Source organism: Monodon monoceros, unplaced genomic scaffold (genome assembly GCF_005190385.1).
Source record: "Monodon monoceros isolate NGI ecotype Baffin Bay Population unplaced genomic scaffold, NGI_Narwhal_1 Super_Scaffold_12, whole genome shotgun sequence".
Lineage (NCBI taxonomy): Eukaryota > Metazoa > Chordata > Mammalia > Artiodactyla > Monodontidae > Monodon > Monodon monoceros.
The window spans coordinates 117578602-117602223 of NW_021703768.1; the positions used below are offsets into that span (position 1 = coordinate 117578602).

At 48.1% G+C, this 23622-nt stretch overlaps 3 protein-coding genes across 7 annotated transcripts; 2 read left to right on the forward strand and 1 right to left on the reverse strand.

Annotated features, from left to right (window-relative positions):
* The first annotated feature begins 2655 nt into the window (after window positions 1-2655).
* On the forward strand, window positions 2656-8277 carry TMCO6 (transmembrane and coiled-coil domains 6). 5 transcript variants are annotated; one of them, XM_029218275.1, is made up of 12 exons: window positions 2656-2803; window positions 2938-3050; window positions 4579-4694; window positions 4801-4984; window positions 5243-5347; window positions 5524-5609; window positions 5842-5958; window positions 6175-6286; window positions 6401-6587; window positions 6731-6825; window positions 7237-7404; window positions 7655-8277. In XM_029218275.1, the coding sequence occupies exons 1-12, from the start codon at window positions 2719-2721 to the stop codon at window positions 7766-7768; spliced, it is 1482 nt and encodes a 493-aa protein (XP_029074108.1). In that variant the 5' UTR covers window positions 2656-2718; the 3' UTR covers window positions 7769-8277. The 5 variants fall into 5 exon arrangements, with proteins under 5 accessions (XP_029074108.1, XP_029074109.1, XP_029074111.1 ...); XM_029218276.1 differs by having other exon boundaries at window positions 6731-6813; window positions 7655-7920; XM_029218278.1 differs by having other exon boundaries at window positions 6524-6587; window positions 7655-7920.
* Window positions 8062-9979, reverse strand: NDUFA2 (NADH:ubiquinone oxidoreductase subunit A2). Its single transcript, XM_029218281.1, has 3 exons — window positions 9814-9979; window positions 9585-9691; window positions 8062-8377 (listed from the first exon to the last, which is right to left on the reverse strand). Exons 1-3 carry the CDS (start codon window positions 9912-9914, stop codon window positions 8286-8288), a joined length of 300 nt encoding a protein of 99 aa, XP_029074114.1. The 5' UTR covers window positions 9915-9979; the 3' UTR covers window positions 8062-8285.
* Window positions 9980-10105: 126 nt separating this feature from the next.
* IK (IK cytokine) lies at window positions 10106-21889 on the forward strand. The gene is made up of 20 exons (XM_029219094.1): window positions 10106-10235; window positions 10797-10863; window positions 11850-11942; window positions 12675-12734; window positions 13554-13721; window positions 13901-14015; window positions 14477-14547; window positions 14640-14686; window positions 15577-15740; window positions 17832-17940; window positions 18288-18327; window positions 18489-18702; window positions 18952-18970; window positions 19439-19517; window positions 19777-19857; window positions 20119-20176; window positions 21017-21105; window positions 21297-21405; window positions 21581-21615; window positions 21700-21889. Exons 1-20 carry the CDS (start codon window positions 10220-10222, stop codon window positions 21725-21727), a joined length of 1662 nt encoding a protein of 553 aa, XP_029074927.1. The 5' UTR covers window positions 10106-10219; the 3' UTR covers window positions 21728-21889.
* The last annotated feature ends 1733 nt before the right edge of the window (window positions 21890-23622 follow it).

Genomic DNA, 23622 nt, shown 5'->3' on the forward strand with positions numbered 1-23622 from the left:
CCATGAGGAAGGGGACAAGACCCAGATCCTATCCCCAGCCAGAGCATGGTGCATTAATAAATGGTGCTCAGGGAATTCCTTGGTGGTCCACTGGTTAGGGCTCTGCGCTTCCACTGCAAGGGGCACGGGTTCGATCCCTGGTGGGGGAACTAAGATTCCTCAAGCTGCACGGCCAAAATAAAAAAAAAATAATAATAAAGTTAAATAAATAAATGGTGCTCAATAAGTGGCTGTCCAGAGGCTGGATGGATGTTGGACCTGAAGAGAAGATACGGAGAACAGGATGATGGTCTGCGGATGTTTAACTAGATGTTTTGTGGAAGAAATCAAAGGCTTCATCAATTGACTCCAAGAGGTGGAATTAAAGGGAAGGAAATGGGTTTGAAGAACAGTTCCCATTCCTGGATTTGTTCTTACTTGCACATTTGTCTAAGTAGTAGCTTTCTTTTTTTTTTTTGCGGTACGCGGGCCTCTCACTGTTGTGGCCTCTCCCGTTGCGGAGCACAGGCTCCGGAAGCGCAGGCTCAGCGGCCATGGTCACGGGCCCAGCCGCTCCACGGCATGTGGGATCTTCCCGGACTGGGGCACGAACCCATGTCCCCTGCATTAGCAGGCGGACTGTCAATCACTGCGCCACCAGGGAAGCCCTAAGTAGTAGCTTTCTAAAGATTAGAGGCCTCAGTGAGAATTCTTTTTAACTTTTTTTTTTTTTTCTGGCCTCACAGCTTGAAGGATCTTTATTCTCCCACGAGGGATTGAACGCGGGCCCTTGGCACTGAAAGCGTGGAGTCCTAACCCCTGGACCACCAGGGAATTCCCTCAATAAAAGTTCTTAAGTGCTACCAGGACTCTACTCTCTTGGAGCTGTGAAGGCGGTTTGGGAGGAGACAACGTCAAACAATTACACTGTAACTTAATGTCAGCTGTGAAAAGGGTTATGAAGGAGAAGCGTATGGTGCTATATGCTCTCATAACGGGGGCACTGGTCCAGTAGTTCTGAGTAGGGGACACTGGAGATCTCGAGGGCAGTGTTAATTAAGGGAAGAGTGCTGGTTGTAGTGAGGGTGGGGTGGCAGAGACAGGGCTCTAGGCAGTGGAACAGCCTGTGCAAAAGCCCAGAAGAGAAAAAGTGCAGGGCTTATTTAGGGAACAAAGATCCTAGGAGGGATGAGTAAGGTAAGGCTGGAGAGGTATGCAGGGATTAGACCATGTAGGGCTTAGTTGGCCACAATTCAGATTTTGAGGGTATGGAACACAGTTTTTGTTTGTTTGGCTTGCGGGATCTGGTTCTCTGACCACGTATTGAACCTGGGGCCATGGCAGTGAAAGTACCGAGTCCTAAGCACTAGACGCCAGGGAATTCCCTGGAGCACAGTTGTTGTTGGTTTTTTTTGTTTTTTTTTTTTGATGTATGCGGGCCTCTCACTGTTGTGGCCTCTCTCGTTGCAGAGCACAGGCTCCGGACGCGCAGGCCCAGCGGCCATGGCTCACGGGCCCAGCCGCTGCGCGGCATGTGGGATCTTCCTGGACCGGGGCACGAACCTGTGTTCCCTGCATCAGCAGGCGGACTCTCAACCACTGCGCCACCAGGGAAGCCCCTGGAGCACAGTTTTTAATTCACCAGTTTCCCCAGTACCTACTAGATTAGTGGCGCTCAAAATTTGATGAAGGAACTACTTTATCCTGAAAATAATGCCATTCACTTTTTTAAAGTATTTTTTAAATTTTTATTTATTTAATAAATTTATTTATTTTTGGCTGCGTTGGGTCTTCGTTGCTGTGCACGGGCTTCTTCTAGTTGCAGCGAGCAGGGGCTACTCTTTGTTGCGGTGCGCGGGCTTCTCATTGCAGTGGCTTCTCTTGTTGCGGAGCACGAGCTCCAGGTGCGCAGGCTTCAGCAGCTGTGGCACGTGGGCTCAGTAGTTGTGCCTCTCTGCCTCAAGAGCGCAGGCTCAGTAGTTGTGGCGCACGGGCTTTGTTGCTCCCTGGCATGTGGGATCTTCCTGGCCCACTGCTCGAACCCGTGTCCCCTGCATTGGCAGCCGAATTCTTAACCACTGCGCCACCAGGGAAGCCTTTGCGGTTCACTTTTACCCAGAACAGTGACACATAATTAAATTTGTTTCCTTTTTCTCACCTGAAAAATGAGGATAATTGTCATGGCGAACATTCAATAAGGTAATGCACTTCCAGGGGTTAGCCAGCTTTCATCACTGAGAGCCGTGTTATTAGTAAAATGGCGTTCGACATCTTCCTAGAACTCGGGGTAGTTTTGAATGTTCGTTTAGAATCTGTTAGGGGTGGGTAGGTTGTGTTTGCTGAGTGGAAGGTGACGCTAGGGGCCTGGGGCTGTCCGGCTCGAGGTTGGGTTACTTCCTTTACTAGATCGGAAGCCGAGAAGCCGGAGGCCAAGGGAACGGGCAGCTATCTGGAATTCGCTCGTCTAGAGCTCCCACTCCTCCTCTAACCTTCGCCCCGTCCCGCCCCGTCCCGCCCCGTCCCGCCCCGTCCCGCCCCGTCCCGCCCCGTCCCGCCCCGTCCCGCCCCGTCCCGCCCGTGGTCGCTTCCCCGTGTTCCTCTCCTCCTTCACTTCACGTCATGCCCCGCCCACTGGCACCTCCCCTTCCGCTCTACGCTGCGGCTGCGCAGTCCGTACCATCTTCTAGACTCCTGGGTTCCGTTGCGTCGTCTCTGGTGCAGGCTTGCTCCAGTTCCAGCATGTGGAGCCGACAGCGGGGCCGCCTCAAGCCGTTATGCTGCGGGGTGGAGGAGCTACGGTGCCGCCGGCGGGAGCGGGAGGCAGGTGCGGGCGGGCGAGGGAACACGGGAGGATGAGGGTATGGCGGTCGGAGTAGGGGTGAGGAGGCTTCCAGGGTTGGAGATGGGTTCTGGGTCCTGGGTGACCCTCCCATGATCAAGCGGCTCCTTTGCTCCCAGCACTGCGGAAGGCACGGAGAGAGCAGCAGCTAGTCAGCAAGAGGCTGCTGAGAGACGAAGCCTTGGAGGAAGCCGAGGAGGGATGTGTGGCCATGATCTTCGGGGAAGCCGAGGTGAGGGGGCAGGGTGCTTGGTGAGATCCACACCAGGTAGCGGCAAATACCTTCTCTTGTACTCGAGGTCCGCCCCCAAACCTAAACGCGGTCCCTTCAACACCTCCTTCCGTCTAGTGGGCCAAGCCGGAAACCAGGGAATCACCCTCGACAACTCTATCCCTCATCCCCACATCAATACATCATCAAGTCCTAGCCCCCCCACCCTTTTTTTTTTACCTCCTAAAGAGCTGTGGAGTCTTTTAAATGGCGTTGCCATCACAATCGCCACCACCCTCTTCTCTGAATACTTAACAGCAGCCTCCTAACAGGTCATCTGCAGAAATTTTGCCTCCTCAAGTTAATTCTCTATACATCAGTCAGATGCGTCTTTTAAAAACACAGAGACCAAAATCCTTCCTGTGATCTACACAGTCCAGCATGGTCTAACCTCTGCTACTTCCAACCTTATCAGTTCACTCATTTCAGACAAATTGTCCTCTTTTCAGTTCTTGGAACAATATACCAGGCTCTTTCCTGTCTCAAGGCCTTTGCATTTGCTGCATCTAAAGTGGGTCTGCAGAGTATTAATCATACTAATTGTTTGCTTGTTACCGTTTCTCCAACTAGACTTTAAATCCACAGGAACCTGGACCTTATCTTATTTGTCATCAGTGAAAACTCAGATGCCTATACAGTATCTGGCATATAGTAGATGCTCAGTATTTATGGAATAAGTGAACGAAAGAATTTGTTTCAGCTCATTTATTCATTCAGCAAGCATTGGGTATCCCCTGTTTATATTATGTTTACATATATAGTTTACAAAGCACTTATACCTAGGTTATACCATTTATTCATTGTGTGCTTACTTTATACCAAGGCACCTATGCTGGGTACTGAGGTACAGAAAGATGAAGAGAGAGTCCCTTTCTTTGACGTGTTCACAACCCATTGAAGGAGACAGATGTGCTCCTACCTGTCATGAAGGAAACATGAGGCACAGTAGAAACCCCTGAGTCTTCCAAAGGGAGCCAGAAAGAGCTAACTTCCCGGAGGCAGTGAGAGCAGAAATCTAAAGGAAGTGGAGGACCTGGGGAGGGTATTCCAGGCAGAAAGAATAGATTATGCGAAAGCTTGGAAGCATTAAAAAACACGTCATGTGATGCGCAGTGTTGTTGCAGTGTCGGTTGCATGGGGAGAATCGCTAGAGGGATAGGTTGTGTCAGGCTGAGAGGTTTAAATGTTATCCTTGAAATAACACAGTAAAAAGGCAGAGTAGATGTTATGCTCTTTTCTCAGGTGAGAAACTGGGGTTTAGTCCCCTGTAGCGTAAGTGGCAGGGCTTGTATTAAACCCAGTTCTGATTCCCTCTTCTGTCCACTCTACTGCAAGGTTGGCACTTATTGGCCATATTACTGTGAATGATGAGTTCTAGGAATAGTGCCATATTGAAGGGCTCACAGCTGAAGTGGGAAGAGCAGAACTCATGCCTTGCTTTCTGGCAGTTATGTGTTGCCATCTCTCTTCTCCCTGCCCTGGGTTCCAGATCCAGCAGTTCCTGCGGTTAGCCCAGCGGGGGACAGAGGAAAAGGAGAGAGAGAGGGCTCTGGTCAGCCTTCGGCGAGGCTTGCAGCGCCCTGAGATGCAACAGACCTTCATCAGGTCAGTGCGGGTGGTGTGAGTGTGTGGCTGGGTCTCTGAGGGGTGGACAGGAGTGTGGGGGGGATGGGCCACTGGCTGAGCAGGGCTCTGGTGCTCACTCATGTAGGCTGGAGGGCAGCATTCGGACCCTAGTCGGGCTCCTGACCAGCAACCAGGCCCTGCTGCAGCTTGAGGCGGCTCGGTGCCTTCATGAGCTCTCTCACTCTGAGCAGTCTGCAGTAGTTGAGGCCTGCCTGCCAGCCACTTCCTACCTTCTCACCTACCTCTCCGGTCACAGCTCAGACTTTATAGTAAGCCCTGCCCCTTCCTACCTTGTTCTTGGTTTGGATTTAAAAATTGTGCTTTTGGGTCCAGTTTGAGCTGGCAGGTAGGCAAAAGAGGAAAACCTGTTTCTCCTGATGCCCCCAGACATACACACACCCATCATCTCCCATTCCCCTGTGCCCCGATCCTCAAGGACAGGTATGCTCCAGCTTCCCCACTCCCACCCCTACCCTACCCCGGCCTGAGACAGGCCAGGCCCAGTGCTTTTGTTGTCCTGCTCTCAGGAGCTCTGTCTGTATACACTGGGTAACCTGATTGTGGAGAGTGAGGCTGTGAGAAGGCAGCTCCTGCCACAGGGCATTGTTCCGGCCTTGGCTGCCTGCATCCAGGTAAGTGTCCACCTCCTTGCTTCCTCTCTGGGCACCCCTCCCCTCACGTCTCTCCACATGCCCCACCTGCTTTGGGTAGGCAGCTCCAGCCTCTGCCCTGTGCTAAGGGGTTGAAAGTCTCAGGAAATCTTATGGCCTAGGTTTCAGAGTCAGATCCCTACTCTGTCTGCTTCTAGTCTCCCCATCTGACTGTGCTGGAAGCTCTTGGATATGCCTTGTCCCAGCTTCTGCAGGCTAAGGAAGCTCCAGAGAAGATCATCCCGTAAGTAAAATTGAGTCTCCAGATGTGTACGCAGGTGTGACCTACTTGGTAGTGTAGCTCCTGATGCCTGATCGAGTTTTGTTTCCAAAGCTGTTGCACATTTCAACCCCATGTGCCTGACTGGGAAGAGCTTTGGGTTTGGACGCTTTCCCACCTGCTCTCAGGGTTTGGGAAGAGTGACTGGCATCTTGCCTTCTGTGGTTCCTACTCACAGCTCTGCTTCTACTGACAGCTCTGTCCTGGGCTCCACTCTCCCACAACATATGCTGCAACTGTTGCAACCTGGCCCAAAGCTGAACCTTGGAGTAGCTGTGGAGTTTGCCTGGTGCCTTCACTATATCATCTGTAGGTAATAGGCCAATTGGGGAAGTGCCACAAACCTCCCCTGGGGCTTCCTTCCATGACACTCAGGTTTTTGAACTTTGGTTTCTGGAATTGTTGTGGTGAGTTTTCCTTGTTTTATGGTCCTCTCTTCTTGGAGCTCAGGAAACCCACAGACCTAGGCCATTTGCCACCTTAAAGGTAGGATTGACCGAGTAGTGACTACTTGCTTCCTATTGCCCAGCCAGGTCAACAATGCCCTGCTCATCACCCAGGGTGCTCTGTCCACCCTGGGGCTGCTGCTGTTGGACTTGGCTGGGGCTGTCCAGAGAACTGAGGATGCAGGACTGGAGCTGGTAGGTGAAGAGGACAGGTCAACCTCTGGGTGACCTTTCTTTTTACTCAGCTCCTGCTCCAGTGTGCAGGTTGCCCCTTCCTCCTTAAACCTGAACCCTAACTCGTCTTTGCAGCTGGCATGCCCTGTGCTTCGGTGTCTAAGCAACTTGCTAACAGAGGCAGCAGCAGAGGCTGTGGGAGGGCAACTGCAGCTCCGAGATGAGCGTGTTGTGGCAGCCTTATTTATCCTCCTGCAGTTCCTCCTCCAGAAACAGCCCAGCCTGCTTCCTGAGGGCCTCTGGCTCCTTAACAACCTCACTGGTAAGCACCATAATCTGCCTAGGTCTGGGCCTTTAGATACTGGGAATAATTCCTCATGGCCTGGGCTGACAAGGGTAGGATTGGGAGTGGGTTGGTTTCACGCCCCAGTTGGAGGAACTTCACCCTGACATTTTCCCTTCCAGCAAACAGTCCTAGTTTCTGCACTTCCTTGCTCTCCCTGGATCTGATTGAGCCCCTCTTGCACCTGTTGTCTGTATCTAATGTGGTGAGCATGTTGGTAGGTATTGGGGTCACTTGAGTCCAAGGTCTGGTGGCCAAAGTGTAAACAGTGGGAGCAGCCCTGAGCCCTCAGAAGTACCCTTAGCTGAGAGCTGGCAGGTGGTGTGGTATGGATGGCTTCAGGGCCAGACCATCAGTCATAGACCAGACAGTCTAGGTGTGAGTCCCTAAACTGTAATTTACTAGTAACTAACCTTGGGCAAATCAACTAACCACCTTAGGCTTCAGTTTCCTCATTTATAATTGGGAATAGTAATCCTACCTGAGGGTGGCTGAGGGGATTACAGAATATGCATATAAAACTGCTTGGCACAGTGCCTGGGCATGTGGTCAGCATTCCACAGAAGCTATCGTTAAAATCTTTGGTTTTCATCGTTTGTGCTGACTGTGTACATATATCTGTCTGCAGGTGCTCACGGTTCTGTGCAACGTTGCAGAGAAAGGTCCTGCTTACTGTCAGCGTCTATGGCCAGGGCCCCTGCTCTCCTCCTTGCTGGACACGTTGGCCTTCTCTGACACTGAAGTAGTAGGCCAGAGTTTGGAGCTGCTGCAACTGCTGTTCCTCTATCAGCCAGGGGTGGGTTTCTGGCCTTAGTCCCCAATCCTTCTGTTCTGAAGCCTCTGGTCTCACCATGGCCCCTTTCCTTCCAGTAACTTTAGTCATTGCTCTGGGCCTGGCTAGCCTATGTGGGCTCCAGGTCCAAACTTCCATACTCTTGTTGGGAATGCATTCTTCCAAGAAGAGGTGGGCTAACCCATAAGGCTGTGGTAATTGCGTGTTAGCACTGAGGGACCCAGTGTTGAATCCTTTTCTTCCCTGCTCTCAGGCTGCCCAGGCCTTCTTGCAGCAGTCAGGGCTGCAGGCCCTACAAAGGCATGAGGAGGTAGCACAGCTCCAGGATCGTGTGCATGCTCTCCAGCAGACAGCTCTTCATGGGTGACTTGACTTCTCAAAGTCATGTACTTCACTCCCCATCTCCCCCACTCCCCAGCTTCCTGGCCCACAGAGCCCCTTTGGGAGGTTTAGAACCATAATGACATCATGCCCTCTGCTCCCACACCTAAGCCTAAGTTAAGATCTCTGGATCCCAGCTCCTCCTGTTTTACCCAGCAGTGTCCAGGCGGGAGGACCAGAGGGAACCCAGTGTGGCCTACTTAATCTGGGTCCATAGAATCTCCTTTTTTCTTGTTCTTTCTTTCTTTCTTTTTTTTTTTTTCTTCAGCAGCTGGTGGCTTTTGATGGGACGGAATAAAATAAGTTTTATTTTTATATTCAGCTGCTTTGCCTCATTTGATTGCACAATAAGGGGTAGTCGGTGGAATGAGAAACAGAACATCCTGAGACAGCATTTTCAGCACAAGCTTTATAAAGAGCAGAAGAACACATTTCTCCACATTGTACTCAGTCCAGCAGAGCTCAGGCTCTGGGGCTCTTGCTCTTAATCCTCAGTGGAGGCTTCAGGCTTTGCCACGTAGCACATTCTCCAGGGCTCTGGTTACCTGATCAGCACTGAAATTGTTCAAAGAGACATTCTTCTCTTGGCCAAATGCTGAAGAGAGAGGGAGGTGATTAAGTATCCGCTCTGCACTGTACGGGCTACCAAAGTATAATACTGTCTTCAACTTACAGTCTTGGTAGGATAGGAAGGGTAGTAGAATTTCGGCTGATTCTGGGCGGTCATAATGGGAAGGAAAGTGTTTCAGGAACGTTTTAAGGGGCATGGTAGGCATTTATTATTAACCATTGTGAGCAGTGTATTACATGAGCCTGCCTTTTAATGGTGCCCATTCAGTGGCTCCCATTGTTCATCTAAAGTTATTTGTGTCCATCTCCTTCTCTAGTCTACTGGCTTTTGGGAGGAAAACCTTTGTTCCTCCTCCAAACAATGTTTAGTGCATGGCATACTGCAGTTGTCCACTGTTATAATGGATATGCCTTGGGTGTGACTCCCTGCCGTCCTCCAGACATTGCTAGGGTGAGGTTTAGTTAAAAGCTGTGATTAAAAATATCATTATTCAGTAAGTATAAATATTTATTGTGTGTCCCTATGTGTCAGGCAACATGACAGTTATTTTAAAATTGTGGTAAAATGACACATAGGTAATATATTAATAAGTATGTGGTAAAATTGTATAGGGTAAAGGGGCAATGTTACATAACTGGCCAGGGAATGCCTTTTTGAGGAGTTTGAATTATAACAAAGAGCCAGCCATGGAAGTCTGGCAGAAGTGCAGTCTAGGAAGGGGGAACAGAGGTAGAAGCTCAACCCTGTTATACATACTAGCTGAATAACCAAAGAATCCACCCCTCATATTAATTAAGGTTAAATGAGATTTAGGCAGGAAAGCACTCAGCACAGGGCCTAGCAGTAAGTGCTCAACACAGTCATTATTTTAGGTTTTTACTATTGAGATTCTCACACTCTGTCTGGACCGGCACTGACCACACAATTTGGAAGGACCTACACTGATGGACTGGACCAGCATCCCTTCTCCCCTATCTGAAGCCTGTTCTGAATTACAAAGACGACAGCTCCTGATCCCTATGCAGGACAGGGCCCGCCTCCACATAGATGTTATTGGGACACAAAGCATCCTGTAACCCTGCGAATGTATATTTCCTTATCTGCAACGAGGTCAACAGCAAGTCCGAATTCAGACCCTGAACAAGTTTCTGTGTGACCTTGGGCGGCCCTTTCTTTTCTCGAACCCTTGTTCCTCCACCGGGGTCTCAGGTCCCCGGCGTCCTGTGCTCACCGTAGCGGGCCCAAAGCTTGGGCTGCACATCGGAGCACTCGCGGATTAGGATGGGCAGGTCGGGGTTCGCCTTCTTCAGCTCCACATAGCGTTTCTCGATGAAGTCCCTGCAAGGCCGAAGAGAGCACCGTGCGTGCGGTGTGGGTGCGGGCCTCCTCAAACACCCGGGACGTCGAGGTCGTGACCCCGGCGTCCCGAAGCCCGCCCGCCTCACTGGGCCGTGCCTCACCTGACTCCCAGGCTTCCGGGCGAGCGCTGGCATAAGTGGATACGAATCTCACGGAGGCCCAATTTGGCACGGATCCCCCTACTCGCTGCAGCAGCCGCCATCAGGGCTAGTACCAAATCATCCGCCCTAGACCTTCCGGCCAAGTGATCCTATCAGACCAGCCGCGGACGCTCCAGCCCCGGGATAGGTTGGCTGACGTAAGGGGCGGGGCCAAGTTTAGCCAATGCCATAAAAGCATTACAGGTCAACTCTTACTCGGATTTCTCCGCCCTCCGTTGCGGCGGAAAAGCTGGGGCACGAAAGGCACTGTGGGTGGACTGTTGAGGTGCATTGTGGGGAGTCGCCTGTCGCTGCCGTGTTGTTGTAGGGTCCTCGGTCGTTGCTGGGTTGAAATACCGCGGACGAAATGCCGGAGCGAGATAGTAAGGCTCGGGTCATCTGCCCTTTCTTCCCCGCGGGACTCGGGACACTTGGCGCGTTATTTTGGCCTCAGAATTTAAGCCGGCTGTGTGCGCGAGGGTGGAGGCGGGCCGGGATGTGACGCTTGTAGCCTGGCGAAGCAGTTGGGCCCCGAGCGAGGCCGGGCAGCTCCAGACTGTCCCTCAATCTTGTCCTTGCCCCAACCCACGACAGATGAGATTTATCTGTGAACCACCCCCAGACCCCGTCACTTAATTTTTGGTTCCGTAAATTTATCTTTCGTGTAGTATCTTAGGTGTCATCTTCAAGAAGTTTTTGCTGATCCTCCAGCGCTGGTTTAGGGGCCCCCTCCTCTGAGCTCCCATAGCTCCTTGTATTTTCCTACTTCACTTGTTACCCTGTATTGTCAGTGTCGATGTTCTTGCCTTTCTTCCTCACTAGATTGTGAGCAACTCAACTCGACAGGAAAAGACGTCTGTATTGTTCACTACTAGATCCCCAACTTTTGCACAAGACCTGACTCTAAAGAGATTGATTAAATTAACATCAATTCCTTTTCTTAGGCGAGCCGTTCTCCAACCCTTTGGCCCCAGATGGCCATGATGTGGACGATCCTCACTCCTTCCACCAGTGAGTGTTTTGATGTAGAACCATGGGAATGAGCTGGGTAATGAGTAAAGTGGTGGTGGTGGTGGTGGTGAAAGAATTCTGAATGTCTTGTCAGCAAGGATGACCAAAAAATCATACCGCTTGCCTCTTTATCTTTGTGAACTTTAACTGGATCAGGCCAACTGCGTAAGAGTATTAGAGGGGAAATTAAGGCAGGGAGAGTGCTAGTTTTTAAAATTGATGTTTAATTACACGTTATATAGGAATTAATTCTTGTAGAAAATTAAAACATCAGAATAAGGGTAATGTTGTCTTTGATAACATCCCCAATTCCATCCCCTTTCTTAGAAGTAACCACCGTTACCTTTTTTACACTTATCTTTTTGTCCTACTCTTTTTAAATGCATTTGTGTACACACATTCATATCTGAGTAAAATACATCATTGCTTTGTGAATTAAAATATTAAAATTAATCAGTGATATATTGTCTATATATCAACTTTGCCACCCGTGTTGGGTTTTTTTTAGTAATTTATTTATTTTTGGCTGCATTGGGTCTTTATTGCTGCACGAGGGCTTTCTCTAGTTGTGGCAAGCGGGGGCTACTCTTCGTTGCAGTGTACGGGCTTCTCATTGTGGTGGCTTCTCTTGTTGCGGAGCACGGGCTCTAGGCACGCGGGCTCAGTAGTTGTGGCTTGCAGGCTCTAGAGCACAGGCTCAGTAGTTGTGGCGCACGGCCTCAGTTGCTCTGTGGCACGTGGGATCTTCCCAGACCAGGGCTCGAACCAGTGTCCCCTGCGTTGGCAGGCGGTTTCTTAAGCACTGTGCCACCAGAGAAGTCCAATTTATCAAACTTTTTAATCGTTAACAGTCTGATGCATTAAAAGTGGCATGTTCTTTGTTTTAATTTGTTTTTCTCTGATTTCTAGTAAAGTGAACCATATTTTTTACATATTCCTTTTCCAATTCTTATTGGGTACTAATGTTTAAAATTTTCGCCCTCTAGATCAAAACTCACTAATGAAGACTTCAGGAAACTTCTCATGACCCCAAGGGCTGCACCTGCTTCTGCACCACCCTCTAAGTCACGTCACCATGAGTAAGTTCTGGGGTGATCCAATCTGTTTCCCATCTCCTTCCTATGGAAAATTTATTGAACTAGTTATCTTAGGAACTGGAAAGCTAGTTCTCTTTTGAGGTCCATGGTTCTGATTCTCTGCCTTTTGAGATTGAAGCTCCAGGAAAGACTGGGATGCTGTATGGATCTCATTTTTTAAAAAATATTTACTTATTTATTTGGCTGTGCTGGGTCTTAGTTGTGGCACACGGGATCTTTCAGTTGCTGCATGCAGGATTTTTAGTTGTGGCGTGTGAACTCTTAGTTGCGGCATGTGGGATCTAGTTCCTTGACCAGGGATTGAACCTGGGCCCCTTGCATTGGGAGCATGGAGTCTTAGCCACTGGACTACCCGGGAAGTCCCATGGGGATCTCATTTTTTCTCAGAGTATGTTCCATGGACCATTTGTACTAGAGTTGCTGCTGGTGCTTAAATAAGTAGATTTCTGGGTCCATTCTAGCCCCATGGACTCAAATTCTAGGGCAGATATTTGGGAATATATAATTTTAACAGTCCTTCAGGTGGTTGTGATGCTTTCTAAAGCTTGAGAACCACTCACCTACAAATATTGACATGGATCTCTGCCTGATTGAAACTGGTCAGCTATTGCTGTGGTCAGTATTCTAAGCCTTTCTTCAGTCCTCAAAGCCACTTCTTGGGGTTTCTGGGGCTGTGGCAATATTTCACAATCAGTGAATTTCTTTCTTTTCTAGGATGCCAAGGGAGTACAATGAGGATGAAGATCCAGCTGCACGAAGGAGAAAAAAGAAAAGGTAAAGGAAGGATGGAAGAGTGTTGGGTTTTATGATGGATACTGTTCGGGGAAAAGGAGTAGGGGCTAGTTATGAGGCAAGAGACTGAGGTTTTCCTTCCTTGTCTTGAGAGTCTCTGCTTTCATAGTGGAGAGGAATGATATTTAGAATGGCTGTTTAGGGCTTTGGAGTCAGCTTGTGTTTTAATCTCATCTTTACCAGTTTCTAGCTGGATGCTGTGGGCATTTTGTTTAACCTCTCTAATCCTCAATATTTTCATGGGTGGAATCAAGATAGTGATAATAACTGTTACCAGGTTGTCATGAGGATCAACTGTGATAGTCCATGTAAACACTTAGTACCAGTGCCTGGCATATAGTAACCACCCAGTTAATTTTGGCTGCTGTCAGTTATCATTGTCATTGCTATTATTTATATGATACTAAGCTTCCTAGACCTGGTACTTTGCTTTTTTCTCTTTTCTTGAGGACTGGCAAGGAATGATATATTTTCAGGTGATATTTGGAACGTGATAAAAACTCAGAGACTTCCTGGTTGCCGTATGGTAAAGTCTCATACTTGTAGAGACTCGGTGATGTAGAGTTAGGTGACATCAAAGGATTCTGAAGTGACAGTTGGAGTATACTATGGTGGCATTAGAACAGTGTATCTGTGAGCTGGAAGATGCTGTAGTTCTGTTTTTGAGGAATATCAAGAGGTGGCCAGCAGTTCTATGAGGACATATATGAGCTTTCAGCATAGAGAGTTGGGTGAAGGTATAGGGAAACAGGCAGGAACAGTTCTGCTGAGCCTTACACATTTGCCTTTCCCTGGTCACAGTTATTATGCCAAACTTCGCCAACAAGAAATTGAGAGAGAAAGAGAACTAGCAGAGAAGTACCGGGACCGTGCCAAGGAACGGCGGGATGGAGTGAACAAAGATTATGAGGAAACTGAGCTGATCAGCACCACAGCTAACTACAGGGCTGTGGGCCCCACTGCTGAGGCGTGAGTACCGAGTGGGCCAGGGCATGGTTCCCTCAGCATTGCAAAGTCATACAATGGCAGTATGAATTCTTCCTCACATTTTCCTTGCTCTGGAAAGCCATTTCCCCATGCCAAGCCATTTCAAGAGGCACTTGCCACCCACAAAGGATGGTTCTTATGTGGCCTCTTTCATTCTACAGGGACAAATCAGCTGCAGAGAAGAGAAGACAGTTGATCCAGGAGTCCAAATTTTTGGGTGGTGACATGGAACACACCCATTTGGTGAAAGGCTTGGATTTTGCTCTGCTTCAGAAGGTGAGCTTGGTTGGTAGATGGAGAGTAATACTAGCATGCTGAATGCTCACCTTTTGGGGTGAGGAGGGAGACTGCTGTTAGTTCAGACCATGTAGAAGAACTAACAGTGTCCCCTCTGTAGGACTAATTGCTATTCATCCTTCAAGTCTCAGCCTCAGTTTTATCTTCTTGGGTAAACAAACCTTCCCTGATCACCTGTGTATTGTTAAGTCTCCCCACTCCTCACCTCCCACTACCTGCACCCTTGCATAGCTCTTCTGTTTTACTTACAGCATTTATCACACTTTGTTGTTTAATTGTTTAATTTGTCTGTCTCTCTTTTTATAAGCTCCATTAGGGCAAGGACTATATTGTTTTGTTCAGTATTGAGTTCTTAGTTCCTGGCACAGTGTGGTATAATGGTGTTCAGTAAGGATATGTAAAGTGAATAAATGTCTAAACCTTACTTGCTTTCCTGTTAGGTACGAGCAGAAATTGCCAGCAAAGAGAAAGAGGAGGAAGAACTGATGGAAAAGCCCCAGAAGGAAACCAAGTAAATAAACATCAGGGAGAGCTTGAGAGTTTAGAAAGGAGGGGCCAAAAGTAGGAACTCATTTAGCAAAAATGTTCTTTTTGTCTTTTCAGGAAAGATGAGGATCCTGAAAATAAAATAGAATTTAAAACACGTTTGGGTGAGTACAGAATTTCTACACTAGTGGCTGTGCATTCCAGGGGAATTGTAAGGAATTTAGTGCTCTGGATGGAATATGCTTCCCCTTTCCCTCAATCTACTTTTATCTCTTTTTTGTCCCCAAACCAGCTACTTCCCACAAAATACTCTAATAGAACTCAGATGTAGACTTAGTTATTTCATATATATTACTAATATCCCCTCAGTTAGGTTGGAAGCTCTTTCAGATTTGGGCTTATCCATATGGGAGGTAGCATGGTTGATGATTAAAAACTCAGAATTCAGAAACCTGCATTTGAATCCTGTAATGAAATCACACTAAGCATGTGATTTTGGGTGCAACCAACTTAACTTCTCAGCTTCTGTTTGTCCACTTGCAAAAATGGGGTTAACGTTCACCTCATGGGATTACTGGGACGAAGAGAAATAATACATGCAACATGCCTATCACACTGAGCATATAGTAGAGCTATTTTTTCCCGTCTTCATCAGTATTACCTTAAACTTCATCCTTCTTCCTCACAGGGCCTAATACAATGCTAGGCACATAGTGCCCTTGAGAAGGCAATGTAGGAAGGGTGGATAAGAGCTCAGGCTTTGGAGTTAAACGGCCGGGGTCCCATTCTTTGTTCTGTCGCTTAGTAGCTATAGGACTTGCAATAGTCATATGACTTAAGTGGTAGTAAAACCCTTACTTCTCAGCCTTAGTATTCTTATCAGCTAAAAGGAGATAATAATGACCACCTCACGGGGCTGTTGTGAAGACTGAATGAAGCAAAGCAAGCATAACACTTGGCATGGTGGCTGGCACACAGTAACCACTTAGTAAACAGTAGCTGTTATTGTAGAAGTTTCTCACTGGCTACTTGCTGCTCTTACTCTTTTTTGTAGGCCGAAATGTTTACCGCATGCTCTTCAAGAGCAAAGCATATGAGCGGAATGAGCTGTTTCTTCCAGGCCGCATGGCCTACGTGGTAGACCTGGATGATGAGTATGCTGACACTGACATCCCCACTACTCTCATCCGCAGCAAAGCTGATTGCCCCACCATGGAGGTGAGTGACCCAAGTCCCGAGAGCCTGCTACGTGAGCCTCAAACCTGGGAATCAGCTCCACTTCTGCCCTGAGCCTCATCTACCACATTTAACCAAGGCCTGCCCACCTTTTAACCTCCTAAATCTCAGTTGAATCCATTCACTTTTCTCTATCTCCACCAATAACACAATAACATTCCAGTCTAAGCCATCATCTCTTGGGACTTCCCTAGTGATCCAGTGGTTAAGACTCTACTTCCAATGCAGGGAGCATGGGTTCGATTCCTGGTTGGGGAAATAAAATCCCACATCCTGTGCAGCATGGCCAAAAAAAAAAAAAGTCATCATCTCTTGTTGGAACTATTAAAAGGGGCTCCTAGTTGGTTTCCCCACTTCCACTGTGGTTCCCTTCCAATATTCTATTTATTTTTAGTATTGTTGAGATGTAAGTCACATACCAAACAGTTCACCCCTTTAAAGTGTACAATTCAGTGGCTTTTAGTATTTTCATAGAATTGTACAACCGGCATCAGAATCAATTTTAAAACATTTTCATCACCCCAAAAAGAAACCCTGTACTCTTTAGCCGTTACCACTCCCCACATCTTTCCGTCCCCTTTTCCATTATCATTTTTACACATGGCCAGAGTGATCATTTAACAGCATGACTTTTTCTCATCATGGTTTAGAAGGTTTTTTTTTTTTCTGCCTTCACTACTGTCATTTTTTTTTTTTTTAAGATAATTTTTTAGAGCAGTTTAAAGTTCACAGCAGAGCTTCCCTGGTGGTGCAGTGGTTAAGAATCTGCCTGCCAATGCAGGGGACACGGGTTCGAGCCCTGGTCCAGGAAGATCCCACATGCCGCGGAGCAACTAAGCCCGTGTGCCACAACTACTGAGCCTGCGCCCTCGACCCCACAAGCCACAACTACTGGAGCCCGCGTGCCTAGAGCCCATGCTCCGCAATAAGAGAAGCCACCGCAATGAGAAGGCCGCGCACCGCAATGAAGAGTAGCCCCCGCTCGCTGCAGCTAGAGAAAGCCCGTGCACAGCAACAAAGACCCAATGTAGCCAGAAATAAATAAATAATTAATTAATTAAAAAAAAAAGTTCACAGCAAAATTGAGAGGAAGGTACAGAGATTTCCCATATATGCCCTGCCCCCGGTTTAGAAGATTTGATGGTTTCTTTATTTTTATTTTTTTGGTTTCTTTATTTTTAAAAAATATTTATTTATTTTATTTTTGGCTGCATCGGGTCTTAGTTTTGCAGGATCTTTGTTGCAGTACACGGGCTCTATAGTTGTGGTTCACGTGCTCAGTAGTTGTGGCGCAGGGGCTTAGTTGTTCCATAGCATGTGGGATCTTACTTCTCCAACCAGGGGTAGAACCCGTGTTCCCTGCATTGGAAGGTGGATTCTTAACCACTGGACTGCCAGGGAAGCCCCTTGATGGTATTTTAGTGTTAGGATAAAGACCAAAATCTTTTTTTTTTTTTAATTAATCAGTTTATATTTGGCTGCATTGGGTCTTTGTTGCTGTGTGCAGGCTTTCTCTAGTTGCGGTGAGCGGGGGCCCCTCTTCATTGTGGTGCCCGGGCTTTGCGTTGCAGTGGCTTCTCTTGTTGCGGAGCACGGGCTGTAGGCGCGCGGGCTTCAGTAGTTGTGGCTTGCGGGCTCCAGAGCGCAAGCTCAGTAGTTGCGGTGCACGGGCTTTGTTGCTCCCTGGCATGTGGGATCTTCCCTGACCAGGGCTCAAACCCGTGCAGGCAGATTATTAACCACTGCGCCACCAGGGAATCCCAAGGCCAAAGTCTGTATCATGGTTTGTGAGGCTCTGTAACTCCTGGCCTCTCCAGCCTCTTTCTACCATGCTTCCCAGTTTATTCTCCAGTCATCCTGGCTTTCTTGAATGTACTAGATTTACTTATGACCCAGGCCGTTGTATGCAGTTTCATCTGTCTGGAATATCCTTTTACAACACTTCCTTTCCCTGTCTTCACCTATTTAATTCTCACTTATCCTTTAATTTGTTAATTTGTTAAGTAAATGAATGAGTAAATGAAGAGAGTCCTGCTCAGTGGGATAACATTCTTGCTCCTTGGGGGTTTTCAGGCCCAGACCACACTGACCACAAATGACATTGTCATCAGCAAGCTCACCCAGATCCTTTCCTACCTGAGGCAGGGTACCCGCAACAAGAAGCTCAAAAAGAAAGATAAAGGTAATCTGGAGAGTTAGGGAGAGAAACCTTACCCCTGGAGGGGCATCTGAGATGGAACCAAGGTCTCCTCGAGCTTCCAGAACATTGGGAGGCTCCTGGGGACCAGAGAAAAATGGGAGCAGTGGAGCATTAGCAAGGGATGGTTACATCCAGGTTCTGTCTGCTCGACCCACCCAGGAAGCAGTGGTCAGTTTTGAGGCTTGAGGAGGGGGAGTGTGGGGTAGCTTTTGTTGTCCCATCTTTTAAACAGAAGATGTTTAAAAGGGCATTGAGAACTGAAAAGCATGGTGAGGCTGAGTGGGAAATAACTCAGGAGTGTCTTCCTCACTCCTCTCTTTATGTTACAGGGAAAATGGAAGAGAAGAAACCCCCTGAGGCTGACATGAAGTATGTATCCTAGCCCTTGCCCCCTGATCTGAGGGAGGAAGGGCCTCTGGGTTTCCTGTCTTTGGCATTTGGGGGAGGCCTTGGTGTGAGAATCTGGAGAAATGGCCAGGGGAAATGGAAGTTTGTGTGACCTTGTCAGCTAGGGATCTCTGTTTTCCTAGTATATTTGAAGACATTGGGGATTATGTGCCCTCCACAACCAAGACACCTCGAGACAAGGAGCGGGAGAGATACCGGGAACGGGAGCGTGATCGGGAGAGAGACAGAGACCGTGACAGAGAGCGAGAACGCGATCGAGAGCGGGAGCGGGACCGAGAGAGAGAAGAAGAGAAGAAGAGGCACAGCTACTTTGAGAAGCCAAAAGTGGACGATGAGGTGAGATGTAGTCCCGGGCACTAGGTGGCGGAGCTGCCCATCTCTGTGGCTGCCCAACCAGGTACAAAACCCCTCTGTTATATAGGTGGCTCATGGCTTCACAGAAGCAACTGGGTCAGTTAATCCAGGGTAGGAACCATCCTGGAAATGGGGGCAGGGGGTAGGGTAGGGAATTGATTCAAACTTGAGGGAGAGATGAGTGGGCATCCCTCCTGGTGACACTCACTTCAGTTTCTGTTTTCTTTCTAGCCCATGGATGTTGACAAAGGTGAGTTTTACCCATGGCATCTTGCATTGGCTCTGGCAGTGCTGCTTTCCTCTGGGCTGAGAGTCTGACCCAGAACTCAGAGTTGCCAAGGGTGGGATTGGGGGACTTCCTAGTTCTGGGTTCTCAGAAGATCCGTGTCTTGCTTTATGGAATAGACAGAAGATGAGTCTGGAGTTCTGTCTGTCTTCCTGGGCAAGGGCAGGGCATATTTGCTCTGTTTGATATAATTCTCCCAGCTGTGGGGTTCTGAAGACGTGGGGCAGGTTGAGTGGACAGTATTCTGGGCACACTAGTGCATCTCAAGCAGAGTAGCTCATTTTGAATTGGAATTTGATTAAAACTTTGTTAGATAAAGGGTTCTGTTGCTTAAAAAATGTTGTTATGAAAGGCACAGGTGGGAAGTGTGTTGTGGGGAAGAGGTTGTAAGCTCCTTATTTCAAAGTCTGAACAGAGTTCTCTTTCGCCCAGGACCCGGATCCGCCAAGGAGCTGATCAAGTCGATCAATGAAAAGTTTGCTGGATCTGCTGGCTGGGAAGGCACTGAATCATATCCTTTATTTCAGCGTGTTCATTCCAACTCCACCTGCCTCCCTGCTTCCCCACAACCTCCCCGCCCCCATCTTGCTCTTTCCCTTTTGTGCTGAATTTTGACAAGGATGAAGTCATGACTTTCCCCTTTCTCAGAGGACTCATTCATGTTCACAGCCCTCTCCTTAGAGTTTTCATGTTGGGGCTTCTAGCCCTTGGCCCTTCCTGCTTGAAGTTTTTCTGCTATTGGGAGAATTATTTTCTTTAACATAACATATGCTGAAGAAGCCAGAAGACAAGAAGCAGCTGGGAGATTTCTTTGGCATGTCCAATAGCTATGCTGAGTGCTACCCAGCCACGTACGTGAGACTCTGTTACAAAGAAGGGAGGCTGGGATGATTGCAGAACAAGGTGGGGGGGGGGGAGGGGGAGTGAGGTGTAAATTTGACTTGTTGGGACCCAGGGGTACTTCTTACTGGGTAAAGTATTCTGTTAGGCTCTGAGTGGGAGGCCTAGGAGGGGTGGTTGTTCCTAGGCATATAGCCTCTTAGTGGTAGGTTTCTGCATGAACCATAGGAGTCTGGGTCTGCACCATCTCTTTAACTGTTGCTTCTCTTTAGGATGGATGACATGGCTGTGGACAGTGACGAGGAGGTGGATTATAGCAAAATGGACCAGGTGTGGAGCTGGAAGGATGGGTGGGGACAGTTACTCTTTAGCGCATATCCCCTTCCCTCCTCCCAAATGATCTGTTTCATTTTCTGGGCCTCATCTTCCTTCAGCTGCAGCAATAGGAACAGCAGCATTGTGGGGTCCTGGGCAGCTTGACTGTTTTAAAGCATCTGTACAAAGTCAAATGAGATAGGGCCATAAATATATTACTTTTTATTTTCTGTAAAGTGCCAGGCTTTGATTTCCATCCTAGGGAGTAAGCAGGCCTTTAGTGCACATGTAGAAAGGGAAGAAGGAATTTCAGTTTTTAGAAAATAACTGGAAAACAAACAAACAAACTGAGTTTTATTCTAGCCAGGATTGACATTTTCCTGTAAGCCTTAAAACAAAAACAAACAAACAAAAACACCAACAAACACTAACACCATTAAGGGTGAAGAAGTGTCATATACTTTTCCTTGTTTTCTCTGTACTGCAATGCTTAATAGCATGGTTTAATTCTGTCTTGGAGCCTTGCTTAACCCTGGCTCTGCCAGGTATTGGTTTTGTGACCAAGCCAACTTACTTTACTGCTTTTTCCTCAGTTTCCTCATTAGAAAAATGGAGAGAACTATAGTTCTTTCTTAATAGAGTTTTTGAGAGAATTAAATAAGATACATGTTTAGTGTTCAGAATGATGCCTGGCACATAGTAAGTACACAGTTAACATTTATTATTGTTTATTAGGGTAGGATTTATGAATGATAAAACCTGGGATTATGGGAGAGCCTGGCTTTAATCAAGGGCTAAAATCTCATTTCCACTGACATCTTTTCCTTCCCTGCCCCCCATTCTGTCCTGCAACAGGGTAACAAGAAAGGCCCTTTAGGCCGCTGGGACTTTGATACCCAGGAGGAATACAGCGAGTATATGAACAACAAGGAGGCTTTGCCCAAGTGAGTCTTGCTACTAAATACAGCTAAGAGTGAGGAGAGGGATGGTGGTGGGGGTGGACTAGCCCACAGCAGGTTAGAGGCTGAAACATTCTGAAATCGGTTCTCTGCTCACCGGGTCTCCTGGGAACACCTTGCTACTGCTATTCAACCTCGGATGACTTCTTCCCTCAACTGCCCTTTTTTTCCCTCAGGGCTGCATTTCAGTATGGCATCAAGATGTCTGAAGGGCGTAAAACCAGGCGCTTTAAGGAAACCAATGACAAAGCAGAGCTTGATCGCCAATGGAAAAAGATTAGTGCGGTAAGTGGGACTGGTTCTGGGTGGGAGAGCTTCAGCTGGGAGGAGATACTGGCCCACAGATTCAGGAACAGGCATTGGGTCAGAGAGCCATGGAAGTAGGAGAGAGGTCAGCCTTGGGTCTCAGGTGAGCTTAGACTGGCAGCATAACCATCAACTATAACTGTTCTTTTTGCAGATCATTGAAAAGAGGAAGAAGATGGAAGCCGATGGGTGAGCAGCAGCATTCTTCCTCTGTGAGACTGGTGAGAACTGCTTAGTGTATTGATCTTATGCTCATTTCTCTTTCTATTGCAGGGTTGAAGTGAAAAGACCAAAATACTAATCTCTGGTTCCAACCCCAAGAATAATCTCCACAAGGATGTGCTCTCCACTGCTCGCTTTCTACAATTCCAAAAAAAGTTGCACGATGTTTTTTTTTTTTTGTGAATGTATATAAAATTTCATTGTATAATCTTTTGGTTCCATTAAAATTGGTTAACCTGCTCTCTTATCTTCTCTACGTTGAGGGCCCAGATGCACCAAGAGGGCTTCTAATTCCATATACATGTGATTGTATAAAAATCACATGGAGAAAGTCAGCTCAGTCCTTTCCTGAGCTGTGGCTCTAGATTCCTAAGCAGGACATATACTAGCCAGGGTGCCCAATGGAGGAGGGAAGAATGACCCTCACTGTCAGGCAAGAGGTGGATAGAGAAACTTAAGGATGATTGGTCTTAAATATCAGACTCATCTGGGCCCATCCGGGGACCCAGTCTTAGGGCAGAGGTTCCCTGGGAATTAGTGTCAGCCCAGTGGGCTGCCAGTCTGATCCCAAGGTTGTGCAGGACTGGGCTCTAGGTAAAGGCACCTGATGAGAAATACTCCTGGGAACAAAAACCCTTCACAAATTTTTGCCCTTCTGGGATCTTTAGTAATTCCAAGCACAAATCACTGCTTACCTGGTTGAAGGGGAAGTGCCTTGGAGAATCCCTGTCCTAGACCAGAAGAGTTTAGTGCCCTTCAACACACTGAAAGTTTGCCAAGGTCCAGGGTGGGATGGCTGCCCTCCAAATCACTCCATCCCCACCCTTTTCTTCCTCTTGGCTCATTGCCAGCACTTTGGTCTGGTACTCATCAGCAAAGGTCACCAGTTCTTTCTGGCTGGATCCATAGCTGCCACTGCCTGCCCTGAGCTAAGACCTGTGGGCTTACAAGATCCAAGAAGAGCTAGATGGCTACTTTAGCCATTTCCTTTGGTTACTTTCACCTTGACAGGGCAAGAGCTTTTTGAGGAAGCCAGCTTTATGCACGGCGCCTAGGAGGCTGAAATTGGGCACTGTCTGCAATAGCACCTAGAATGGCTAATTTCAGACAGTAAGGGACACCCTGATGTCATGGCTGTAGGCAGCAGTCACAATTAGGAAAAAGGTCACAGAGACCCACCTGGCTCAGATGAAGGTACCTAGAGGGTCACTAAGATCGAGACCTTCTGGGGGTTGACTGCCAGTTTAAGTTTCTGCAAGAACCACCAAGCCTTGTGGAAGTAACCAAGATCCAGACAGGAGCACATGCTCCTCCTTATCTGCCCCACCATACACAGTGCTCTCATCTTTGTGGAACCTTTGGTAACCGGGATGTCCAGAACGTCAACTGTTGTGCCCATTTTTCCTTTTCAGCAACTCCTTGCCAGCTCTGAGCACTGCTGGCCCAGTCCCGCTAAGGGTCTGTAGCCAAACGGTAGGAACGGGCGGGGCGCTGTTGCTTTGGCCACGAGGATGTTCAGCATGGAGGGCTGCAGCTTAAGTGTGTGCGCGTACTGCCTGCTGTCTACGAGCCCCGCAGGTCAAATTCTCGCGGCGTGGGCTTTTGTCGCTTACTGACCAAACTGGCTGTCGCTTGTCTTGGTCTTTCACCAAACCATGAACGACTGGCGTCCCGCTCTTCTCTCCCGAAGGCAGGCAGTCAGTCATCCTTTACTGATTGCGGGAGACACTACCAAACTGTCAGCACCGCTCAGGAAAAGGGGAAAGAACTTAAACGCAGTTCTCGACTTTACGTGAAGTGACCAAGGAGGGGACTGATGGATGCGCCATCTATCTAACACAGGAACCTCCTCCGCTGCAACACTGGGAAGTAGCTTGATTAGGAGGCCGGGCTCCTCGGGTCGGTGCCTCCCACCAGCTGAGTCAGGCCCCGCCTTTTCCGGGTTACGGAGAACGCCTTGACGCCCCTTCCTGC

Excerpts from the sequence above, each read along its gene's own strand:
- NDUFA2 (XM_029218281.1), bottom strand. The coding sequence starts at position 9,914 with ATGGCGGCTGCTGCAGCGAGTAGGGGGATCCGTGCCAAATTGGGCCTC. Across the intron at positions 9,692-9,813 it reads CCCGGAAGCCTGGGAGTCAG|GGACTTCATCGAGAAACGCT; the intron begins GTGAGGCACGGC and ends TCGGCCTTGCAG. Across the intron at positions 8,378-9,584 it reads CAAGCTTTGGGCCCGCTACG|CATTTGGCCAAGAGAAGAAT; the intron begins GTGAGCACAGGA and ends CTCTCTCTTCAG.
- TMCO6 (XM_029218275.1), top strand. The coding sequence starts at position 2,719 with ATGTGGAGCCGACAGCGGGGCCGCCTCAAGCCGTTATGCTGCGGGGTG. Across the intron at positions 5,610-5,841 it reads GCTCCAGAGAAGATCATCCC|CTCTGTCCTGGGCTCCACTC; the intron begins GTAAGTAAAATT and ends TTCTACTGACAG. Across the intron at positions 6,588-6,730 it reads GCTCCTTAACAACCTCACTG|CAAACAGTCCTAGTTTCTGC; the intron begins GTAAGCACCATA and ends TTTCCCTTCCAG.
- IK (XM_029219094.1), top strand. Across the intron at positions 14,687-15,576 it reads AGAATTTAAAACACGTTTGG|GCCGAAATGTTTACCGCATG; the intron begins GTGAGTACAGAA and ends TCTTTTTTGTAG. Across the intron at positions 21,406-21,580 it reads AATGGAAAAAGATTAGTGCG|ATCATTGAAAAGAGGAAGAA; the intron begins GTAAGTGGGACT and ends TTCTTTTTGCAG.